The sequence below is a fragment of the Ochotona curzoniae genome, unplaced genomic scaffold (genome assembly GCF_017591425.1).
Source record: "Ochotona curzoniae isolate NIBS_2020 unplaced genomic scaffold, NIBS_Ocur_1.0 scaffold_3890, whole genome shotgun sequence".
Taxonomy (NCBI): Eukaryota; Metazoa; Chordata; class Mammalia; order Lagomorpha; family Ochotonidae; genus Ochotona; species Ochotona curzoniae.
In genome coordinates this window covers 5184112-5196362 of record NW_024467115.1, presented here as the reverse complement: position 1 = coordinate 5196362, position 12251 = coordinate 5184112, and the positions used below count along the sequence as shown (strand labels likewise).

General features: G+C 36.9%; 1 protein-coding gene across 1 annotated transcript in view; it reads right to left on the bottom strand.

The window, feature by feature from the left end:
* CLVS2 (clavesin 2) overlaps positions 1 to 12251 on the bottom strand; it is a 56105-nt gene that overhangs the window by 7186 nt on the left and 36668 nt on the right. The window contains exon 3 of the mRNA XM_040965239.1: positions 4069 to 4179. Coding sequence (XP_040821173.1) covers positions 4069 to 4179 — 111 coding nt within the window. The remainder of the gene's footprint in view (positions 1 to 4068; positions 4180 to 12251) is intronic.

Genomic DNA, 12251 nt, shown 5'->3' with positions numbered 1-12251 from the left:
CTTTTCCTTTATCATCAATAAAAATAAGGATGCTGTAACCACTAAGTTACTGCTTTACAGTGCAAAATGGCTAATGTAAATGAAAGAGGCACATCAACAATATCATAATGAAAGCCTGAGTGGAACCAATGTTCTAGAAGGCATATGTTCTGTACTGTTGCCAGAATCTTCTCCATCAGGGGTTCCAATGTTTATTGTCCAACTAGAAAATGAAGTAATGGAATAAAAATATAATGTTGAGTGTATATGTTAATTATTGATATTAAAACCTACAAGGACCTTTTTTATTAAAGCCAGAAATTATTTAAATTGCATAGTCAAGATTTCCATCTCCACAAATTGGTGCACCTCTTCTCTTTCACCATTTCAATCTCAAAATTGCAGAGTAACATTTTTTCAAAACATCATTATCATATAAAATGTATGTAATACTTAAGAATTATAAATAACCAAAAATAATTTTATACTTCAGTCTAAAAATGAACATTCATACCTGTTTTTCATACTTAGTATGGGGGTACAAAGAAAATAGGCTATAACAGCGAATAAAATTAGAGGAGCGAAAGTCACCGATTAATAAATATATTCAACAAATCACAGAAGAATAAAAGCAAACAACAGCAGGTCACTGGTCAATTAAATCAGGACAACTGACTGCCTGCTGTCCAGGATGCAGGGTCTGAAGTGGAGGAAAGTACTGTGTGTACACATTGCACAAGATTAACTGTAAACTTTACATCTTCCCACTCCTGTCTGAAAGCACAGGAGCTGATAATTATATCCAGGAAAACACATACCCCATACCCACACCCACACACACTCCCCTAGTTCTCTCTCATAAAATTAAAATAAGATAAAATGATTTTCCTGGAAAAGTTAAGCTCTGACCTCTGAAGCCATTATTTTACTAGATATACACAACCTTTATTCCATAAGATGTTCTTCCCATGTAAGAAACCTATTTTAAAATATGTGATAGTTATGGTAATAAATCCTTAGAGTATTGTAAGTAATCCTGGAACTCTTCCTCTCCTCTTGTACTGCTACTCCTCCCTCAGCTTCACTTTCAGCCATGTCCACGCTTCCAATTTCCCCAAGAAAATAGAGCAACCAGATGAAACCCGCCCACCAGCATCTGTGCTCATGAGCCCTGCCTTTCATGCTGGTACAATGGAAGGGGAAGCCCTACAAAGGCCAGCCTCTCCACCCATGCATTAGAATTTATCATCCTTCCCATTCTCACTGACATTTCTTATCAGTTCTGTCTTACCTCTTTCACATCATGACATCTCTTTTCTGCTGGATTGTTACCATCAGAAAAAAAAACATATATATATATATATACACACACTGATAGGTAGATAGATAGATAGAAAACAAGATACCGATACCACTGCTCCTCATGAAGACGTATACACCTATCTTGTCCCTACTTCTGCCTACAATTGTTATCGCACATCTTGACTTACCTTTATTATAAAATTCAACAGGGAAGTTGTCCCTGTACATTGTTCAAATACCAGTTTCCATTTTCTCTTAATCAAATCAAAACATGATTTGTCTCCTGTGATAGACAATGTTCTTGGCAAAATCATTCTCACTGCCAAATGCAGTGCTCAATTCTCAGTACTTAATTATTTTTAACTCGCGGTGGCTCAAAACCCGTAGAGGCTGGACAATACAATTCTTCACAATTACTCACCTTTTAAAATGTTGCTCTTGGATTTTTCGTTGCTTTGATTAATTCTGTGTGGCAACATTGCTCATTGAGCTATTGCTATGTTTATTTTTTTAAATTTCTAATTGCTTCCCTTCATTCATTTTATGCATGACGTCTTGTATTTGTGAACTGTTCTTTTTTCTTTTGCCTGACTACCATAATTTTTTTAATTGCCTGAAGAATAGCACTTCCATTTTAAACATTTTGCTTTTCTACACTTTACCATTGAAGAGATTATACTAGGTGATCTGGAGTGGAAAGGAGGGGGATGAACTACTTTAGGGAATCAGTAAGGAGTAAGTAAAGAGTTCATTAATTTGATGAACAGGAAGCTTAGTGCTTGGATTCTGGATTCAACAAAGATCCCTGCTTTTTACACAAAACATGATAACAGAAGGACATACTAATTTAAGGAACTAATATTGGGTTGAACAATGAAGATGCCAAACAGATTCATTCGAGATAAGAACGTTTACTTTGCATGGAAAGATTCCAGAGTGAAATTTTCAGGGAAGTTCCTGATAATGACATCCAAAATTAACAATCTAATCAGTCAGTCTCATTGGAGTTTAGGGTCAAAGTTAACTTAATAACAGGAAGACCCACATATGAGTACATGGAAGAAGATACACAGCTACTTCTTAAGTTATCTTCTATCAATTTTATATAAAATACAATTATTGCATCACAAGCATAATGTGTTGAATAGCGGTGATGCTGAAAAACCTGGAATACCGTAAGGAAATATGATAGGCATGTCTTGTGCATGGAGTATGTAAATAGAAACTAAAACATTTCATATGAAAATTTTCAAATAATATGTTTTTAATTAAAATGATAAAGTTCAGAAACCCCTTTCCTATCTGAAATAATACTAACAACACATGATGCTAGGCATTGTCAAAACTGTAAATTCATTCAAAATATCTCTAGGATCTAGAGAGCTTGTCTTGTGGATAACACAGCAGAATCACGACAAAATCAGGCCAGAACAAGCTATCCTGTGTGCTTATTTCCAAATGTGTCTCATTTCTGTGACAGAAAGTCACAAATTGCAATGATATCCAAGGCCATATGTGATGAGGTACACGATTGTTCTTTCTATCCCCCCTTATCCCACCCTCCCCCATAGTTGTGTTATAGCTTGCTTGTATTGCTCTTGTTTGTCAAATATAATAAGCATGTGTCTAACTAAAGATCTTGGTCTCCATTATGCCTACTGCCTAAAATGCCTTTTCCCATAATTGTACAATCCCACTCTACTATCTACTAACTATAATTTAGAGGACATTATTTAACCCTCTGTACTCACATTCCACTGTATAAAATGAGAAAAATAACAATAGTTACCCTAATGCCTTGTGTAAGGGTTAAATGAGTTCACATACGTAAAGCACTGTGAACAGCATGTGGTATACCAAAAAAAATACTACATAAGCACTTGCTGTTATTATTTGTACTAAAAACCCCAGCAGGTGTTTTAGATCACCTGATCTCTCTTTCAAAAAATAAAGCTTGAAAGTGCATTTTTGAAGCATTTCAACATATTTTCTGAATTCTAAATCATAAACAATTTGATTCTTACTGGTAGAAACAGTTTAAGTATAGATTAGAATTAAAGAATTCCTCCTAAATCAGTGCACCATTTTCAACAAGTAATATACAGTAAACCTTCTGCTCACTGACATTGGATACAATCGCGTACTTACAACTCGTCCACACTCAAAAGCAAGCCTCTACACATGGACATACCCAACATACCTCCTTGTTAATTAAGAAACAGGAAACATTATCTTGCACATAGATTTTAAGGTGAATACATTTTACTGTCGAACCAATTGTTTGGAAATTGGACACAGCACGAGGCATAAAAATAGCTCTAAATACAGAGCTGCAAGAATGCAGTTTGTCTATTATTTTTAAAACACAAACTACTGTGAATATGTATGAACAAGCAAGTTACATATCCATACAAAGTCTTTCTTCAGCATGGAAACAGCAATAATGTTGAAAAGATTAAATAAAATAATGTACCTTAAAATGTACTTTTAAAATCCACATTTGATAATAATGATAAATACTTTCAGTATCAATCATGCAACATGTACTGTGATACTTTGCACACATTTCTTTGTTTCAGAAAAAAAGTGATTTTTATACATGTTCATATATGTATAGAAAGGTAAGATAGACATCGCTGAATTTTTACAAATTCAGGTAATTTGTAATTTAAAGAGAAACTGAAATGTCTGCAAAATATCATTCTTTCCAAACGATATGATAAGGCATGATGATCACTGCAAAATCATGTTAGATATTTAAAATGGAGTGAAACCAAGAAACAATACCCTCTTCCGCGTCTTCTCCTTTAGAAAAGGCCGAATCACAGTGTACAGAGCATGGATATACCATGGTTGATTGACAAAATGAATTCCTCCAAATCGAGCTGGAAAGCTGTCCTACAGTACCACAGAAATGAAAGAAACGAAACATGCTTTAATATACTGAGAGGATTAGGTAAGGCGATGCAGTGTGTCTTATCTCACACATATAAATTGGATCATCTGTGTAGTTATAAAGAAAGAACCTTAGACATTAAGAACCTTACCACATGAAACATCAACTTTTTCACAGAAATTGAAGCAATGCATGATAAACCAAATCCTTTTCCGAAGTAAGTAATTAATAAGAATGGAGGGTGGGGATCATGTTTCATTATCTTTAAAATTTGCAAGGCAGTAGACACAGCTGCTGTCGCCTCACTCCCCAAACCCCCCATGGAGAACTGAAGTTGTGAACACCATCCAGGTCTGCCCTGTAGGTGACAGGAAGCTGCAGGCAGGAGCAAAACCAAGGAATCAAACACCAGCACTTTCGACATGGAACTCAGGAATCTTAACTGGCACCTTAACTGCTAGCCAGACTCTCCACAAGAGTGCCATATTGTAAGCCTACAGGCTGCTCATGGTCAGGCATTTGACACAAGTTTAAAGATAGATAAACATGTTGATTTTTGTGCAAAACAAACCTTAAACCTGTGCATATTTTCTTCACAAGATGCATTTCCACAAACTTTTTGAAACCCCGCATAAGCACAGATTTCACTTATTTTTCGAGAAAGAATTCAGTCTTTCAATTACAGTTTCTGCTAAAATGTTGGCACACACGTCATATTAGTTACTGGAAACTCTCCAAGAGCTGGCATGAGGATGACTTTCACTAAATAAGATCTGTGGTAGTTCCCACTATGTGGTATTTCTTTAATGCAGTTAACTTTCTTGAGGTTTCTCTGATTGCAGTATAGATTCACATATCTGAATTCCATCATCACCATTAATGATATAATGGTTGCTATGCTTCTTTTACCTGGCCATAGACAGTTACAATCAAGAGGTTTTCTTGAAGGCTTACTTAGCAACACAATTTTCCTTTTTAACTTTTCCCTAAGAAGGTAGCACCTGAAGCAATGCAGTCACTCGCCTGCCCTCCATGTGACATTTCAGCGTCTCCCTGGGAGAACCTCATACCATGGCAAATGTGATCAAAAGAAGATTTTTGCACCTGCAATCTGCTTCCAAGGCCACTAGGATTCACTTACTCTACTGTGTTTTTTCATAGACTTTTCTGTTTGTTGCAGAAGCATCTGCCTCATGATTCTGAGCAGTGTATCTGGAAATACTTTGGTTTTTTGTATCCAACATCTTGTAGTTTCATGCATGAGAATTTTTGAGTCACTGTACTGCCTGAAGAAAAATCGCTTAACATGTGTTTCAACTGTACCCCTGAGTAAGCATTTCTTATTGTGAACAAAACTGAATTAACCCATTAGTAAAGCTATTAGCTCAGTTGTTCTGAAACTCTGGGAATCTCAACAAGTCCAGTATTACTCTCTCCTGGAAAAATCAACATGCGTTGATTGCACATGATGCCATGGGTTTTCTTCGATATTTCTTCAAAAATATAATGATGGAAAGTAGGGGCAGAGTGAAAACAAAGGAAACCTAATGTCACCGGTTAGGTACCAAGTCCAAAACAAGGTCACTGTCTACAGTTCTGCTGTTATCTTGCCTGTGATCAACCTCACTTCTCATTCTATCCACTATACAATCTTTATATCCCCGTTTCACTGGATGGTCATATCAACCTGCCTCCTACTGTCAAAGTAATCCTAGTAGAATTCAACACTCATCATCTCAACACATGTTACTTCCCAGAGTTCCCTTCTTGCCTGTGGTCATGATGCTGTTGTATAAATTGCGGATTTTGCTCTCTTCTAAATATCTGTTATGTTTTCTCTCCTTTTTGTAGAATCTACTCTTACAACAATCTTGTAGTTTTAGCTTAACCTTTCATATTACCATGAAGCTGTTTTGGATTCTTTCTCTCACTTCTTACATTAACGTTAAAAGTGAGAAGTGCTCAAAGTGCTCACAGCCATCATCTGCACAATGCCTACAATCATCACTGCACTTGCTTCATGATCTTGAAATGAACTCTGTGTCTATCTCCATGCACTGTATGGTAGACTGTTGCTCTTAAATTTGTGTCTATTTACATCATGCCTCCCAAGGAGGTCATGGGATACAGATTAAAACTATGAATCTTGTGTCAGAAATGTTGAATGCAAAAGTTGTGACAGTAAGATATTCTCGAGTAAAAGTTAAAGGATCAGAAGGAGGAAGACATCAGTCAACGTCCTGCCATGCTGGCAACTGAGAAGCTGGGTCTGAAAGGGGAAATTATTTATAACACTCCCTGGATTCTATATTCCATTTTCCAGGTATGACTTAAGAGGTGGGAGGCCCCTGAAACAATAGAAGTTAAGCAGACAGTAAATTTTTCACCTCTGAATCCCAACTATAGGCTTATGACCTTGAAGTCAAGAATCTACTTTTTGCTTGAAAGGTGGAATTACAGAGGGAGGGGGAGCACACACACACACACACACACACACACACACACACACACACACAGATACATACATGGTGGTGAAAGGAAGAGATAGATAGAGAGAATCCCCCATTCACTGGTTCACTTCCCAAATGGTTGCAAAGGCTAGGCCTGGACTAGACCAAAGTCAACAGACCACAGTTCCACCCCGGTCTCCACATGGGTGCAGAAGCCTAAGCACAGGACTTGAACCAGCACTCAGAAGATGCTGGCATCACAGGTGGTGGCTTTAGCTGTTATGCAACAACACCAACTACTCTAACACAGCTTTAAGCCTTAATTCTTGACATAAGATCCACTTTGCTTTAATCAATTCATTTAGTTTCTGCCTTGTGGACTGAACTTTGAACAAGTCTTTCTTTTTTTTTTTTTATTGTTGCTTACATTGTATTATGTAGTATAGTTTTATAGGCGCTGGGGATTCCCCCCACCCCTCCCATACCCCTCCACCTAGTTGCATAACCACAGTTCAAGTTCAGTTGAGATTCATTGCTTGCAAACACATGCCTAGCATAAAGTTCAGCGTCTTATTGTCCAGATAAGTTCAGTGGCCTCTTGGGGAGACCTTCTATGGTCTGAAGATAGGTCTAACAGAGTAAAGATCCGGTCAGTTAAAAGCCCCAACAAGGCCTCAGTATCAATATACAACATTATGGAATTAATTGACATAGTATTGGGTAAACAATATGTTTAAAATAATGCAAGTTCCCTTCTTCGAAACATCTGGGTTGAGACAGTATCAATGACAGGTTCAAAAAATAACAAACAACCAAACAAAAAAATTACAGGTTAAATCAAGGCAAACATGTGGTATCTAATCTTTTGGGATTCGCTCATTTCCCTTAGCATTATAGTTTCCAGTTGTGCCCATTTAGCCACAAAGAACTGCATTTTGTTTTTTTTAATAGCTGAGTAGTATTCCATGGAGTAGATGAACCAAAGCTTTCTTATCCAATCTTCTGCTGATGGGCATTTCGGTTGCTTCCATGTTTTTGCAATTACTGATTGTGCTGCAATGAACATAGGGATGCATGTTGGTTTGTCGTAAAACAGGTGTTTTGGATATATTCCTAGGAGTGCTATTCCTGGGTCATATGTTATGCAGATTTTGAGTTGTTTGAGTGTTCTCCAGACTGATTTCCATAAAGGCTGTACCAATTTGCAGCTCCACCAGCAGTGGAGTTGGGTTCCCTTTTCCCCGCATCCTCGCCAGCAAGCGTCGTTGGTGTTCTTGTTTATGTGGGCCAATCTTACTGGTGTTAGGTGGTACCTCATCGATGTTTTAATTTGGATTTCCCTTATTGCTAGGGAGCTGGAACATTTTTTCATATGTTTGTTTGCCATTTGGACTTGTTCCTTTGTGAAATGTTTGCCCATTTCCCGTGCCCATTTCTTGAGTGGTTTGTTTGTTTTGGTTTTTTGGTTGTTTTGAAGTTCTTCTTAATTTACCTTTACATAGCTGGAATTTTGAAGATTTGTGTGTACGTGAGTGTGTGTCAGTGAATGTGTGTGTGTGTGTGTGTGTGTGTGTGTGTGTGTGTGTGTGTCCCACAACAGAGCAAGGTAAATGCTCATTGAATGCAATGGACTCTAATGCCTACCGGTTAATTCAACTATTTATATTCTTTGACCTATAGTTTCCTACAAAATGGGAAAGACATTTGGTAGAATTGTTTGTGGTTAACAATATCTGCTATTTAGTAAGGTCCTGTCCAAGATAGAGGACTACCATATTACTATCAGTCCCAACTCATAAATATGGACATGACCTTGGAAGTAATTTTATATTGTGGTTTACTGGGTGACTGCTTGACCCTATACAGCACAACATAGAGAATCATAGCCAAAATAATAACATATGACATAGTAATCATTAAATGCTGGCCACATTGCTCTTCAATGGAGATCATGACACAAAATACCCTGCAGTTAGTGAAAGCACTCACAAGGTACAATGTAGAAGATTAATAGAATTTCCTTTCATCTTTCAAAAACTTCTGATTCACTCACTCTGGTTCAGTTTCTATGTTTTGTTCTTTTTATTTCCTTGAGTGGAACATACTATGTCTGATACACAGATTCTCTTGCCTGAATGCTTCACTTAATGGAAAGTTAGCCTATCAGATATTAGTGGATTCACCATCTTGTCTATCCTCTGTTGACAATACACAAAAAATGACAACCTTTCAAGTGGGGAGAATGGATGTGGATGCACCACCCATACGAAATACATGACTTTCCTCAACAATAAGCTGCTATTGCAAGCAATTTCAAAGTGAAGGTCAATCAAAGCAAATGCTTCACTTTCTCTTCACTAGCACTGCAGAAAGCATCACCGGGACGAACCCGTGTGTATGTATCATGCATATCACAGAAGCAGTCACAATGCTGTTGATAAAATAAATTTGTGCAAGCATTCAGCTATTCAAGAATAAAATGGGGAATCTAAACATTTAGGAGGTTATTCAAAAAATTAAAAATAAGGTTTGTTAACTGCAAATTATATATTTAAATAATACTATCTCAAATAATGTCAGATTTGGGAACAAATTAATCAAGCCAGTATAACTTTTCCTACAATCAAAATACAGTTTTGTAGCCAAATGAAGGTAAATGGGCTTATCTATGAAAAGTAGGTCAACAATTTAGCCTTGTTTCGCAATAAGACTTCCAGGATTCCTTATCAGTTATGTGTTCTTGGTGCAAACACAGGCAGAAATTCTGTGCATAACTCATGCCATCATAATTATTTCTATTAAGGGTCATACAACATTTTTTCTTCCTTTCCTGTATTTTTTCCATTTCAGAGGAAGAGAAATAGAGCTAGATACAGAGCTAAAGCAGGAGAGAGACAGATTAAGACATAGAGGGGATACAAATAGGGTCCTACTATTAGTCCATTCTTTAGATAAATTTTAAAAGACTAACTGACTGATGATTGATTGGCTGATTTAACAGAAAGACAGATTTACGGAGAGACAGAAAGATAGAGAGAAGGATCTTCCATCTGCTGGTTCACTTCGCAAGTGACCATAATTCCTGGAGCTGAGTTGATCTGAAGCCAGGAGCTTTTTTCTGGTCTCCCAAGCTGATACAGGGTTCTCAAGGCTTTGGGCTGTCCTCGATTACTTTTCCAAGTCACAAGCAGGGAGCTGGCAGGGAAGTGAAGCAGCTGGGATACAAACAAGCACCCATATGGAATCCTGGTGCATGCAAAGCAAGGTTTTAGCCACCAGGTTACTGTGTTGGGCCCAGTTTATTCATAGTCAGGATCCTTGAGCCATCACCTCCTGCCTCCCAGAGAGCACAGAATGTGAGCCTAGGCACTTAGGCACTTAGGGTTGGAATGTAACTGTCCTAAAACCTTAAGCAATAGATAAAATGCCTTCCTTCTGTTCCTTTGAAGCATTTGGTTTCAATGAGTATATATACCACAAAGAACATATAGTGAAAAATTTAAACAAACAATACCTAAGAATTTCACCTTTAACACCATAATTCTATTTATAAGGTTATAGTGGGATCTAAACTATTTCATTATCTTTTAATATCTTTTCAATATCTTTCAATATCTTTTAATGGTACTTTAATATAAAATGTAAAATACAAAATAAATACAAATTTACCATGGAAATTTTGAATGAAAAATAAAACCATGCTTTTTGAAAACAGTCACTCATATCCTTTTAAATAAATGACAAGACTATATTTTAACCATCGTGGTGCAGGCTTCCAATTCTCATCTGTTACTATATAAGTAGATGATATTAAGCTTCAATAGCTATCCTGAGTTACGAAAATAGATGTTATAATGGCTCTTAGAGGTAAAATATATATTTTATTTTCTCAGAAAGCATGTCTAAAGCTAAAAGTGACCATTATAGCTAGCTCCCTCTGTGGTACCACTTTTAGTTCCCCACAGCTGTGTTTAAATTTATTAGCCAATCTTAAACTTTACCAAGTTTAAACACAGCTGATGATCTGTTTGACAAGACAACCACCTCGTGTATCTCTAACTGTGTTTTCTTGGAGTAGCTTTTCTAGACTGTACAAGAATTCTTGCATACCAAATATTAAGTTTAGAATATTGTGCAGACTGAATTTCCATTATCTTAAGTGACTGAGAGAAGAAATGTTCTGTATCTTTTTCATCTTTTGGGATATTTACACACAATAAGATATCTTGAGGCTGGAACTCAAGTCTAAATACAAAACTTTATTTTGTATACAGCTAGTACGTAGACCTTGAAGGTATTTATATACAAAATCATTTAAAACAAAAAAGAATATATCTGATTTATTTGAAAGGCAGAATAACAGACAGAGAAGGAAAGACAGAGAGAGGAGAGTCTTCCATAAAATGCTGGCTCACTCCCCAAATGACTGCCATGGCCCAAGATGGTCTGGGCTAAAGCCAGGACCCAGGAGTTTCTTCAGGAACTCCCACATGGGTATAGGACTCAAGCACATGGACTACTTTCTGGTGCTTTCCCAGCTTAATTACCAAGGAGCTAATTCATAAATGGAGCAGCTGAGGCCAGAATTGGCACCCAAACGGGATGCCAGCTCTGCAGGAATCAGCTTAACATACTATGTCATAACACAAACCCTATTAAAAATCTGAATATGCCTGCATTTTATTGGCACCCATTGCATTAGATCAAATATGGAATTCTCCAACTGGAGCACTGTGTGATGACTCAAAAAGTGACATATTTTGTAACATTTCAGATTTTGGATTTTGGATAGCCATACTTAATACATGTTCTAACCATCTTCAGGAAGCTTCAGATTTTGAAGTCGTTCGCCTTATGGCAAAATGACTGTTCCTATCCATTAACGCCCACCCCCTTACACAGCATCAATGACATGGTCTGGAACCAAAATGAGTAACACTGCAATCGTGATCCATATAATCAGTCTCTTTAATGGACTGGGAAAGCCAAGCCTGTCAATCAATCACTTGGTTTTCAAGAGGGAAAGATTATTATTATTTTTTTCTACCAAAGCGCATCAGCTAGTGTCTTCCGCCTGAGACGAGGCAGTCAGGAAACTATTAACTACAGCTAGCTTGTGTATCTTCTGTTCCTGTCTTATAAGCAATAATGAGCCAAATTTAAATGAATGTAAATCACAGATTAATAATAAAGAATCTTGACCCTCATATCATACAGAGAAATAATTGTACACATGCAGGAAGATGCTTCAACCCCATCCTCTTAACTTCTGTTTATTAAAGCCTGGAGGTGTTCAAGGAAACATAAGCAAAGGAAGTTGCTAGAATTCAGAGAATTACACAGAGGCAAATGTCACCAAAAATTAGATAATTATTTTCATCTGTAGGAAAACACTAGTGAATAAACTGTATTCAATCAGGTTATTTAACACTTTGTCGTAAGAGAAAAAAAGGAAAAAAAAAAGGAATGACTATGAAATGAGTATCATTCCCTGTTAAAGGAAACATGTCAGCTGCTCTTACAACAAAGCGCTAAGTTTACTTAACAAGTGTCATGTGTATTTCTTCCAAGGTGTCAATGGAATGTGCTCTACTCAAAGTTCACATTTCATTTCTGACATTTCT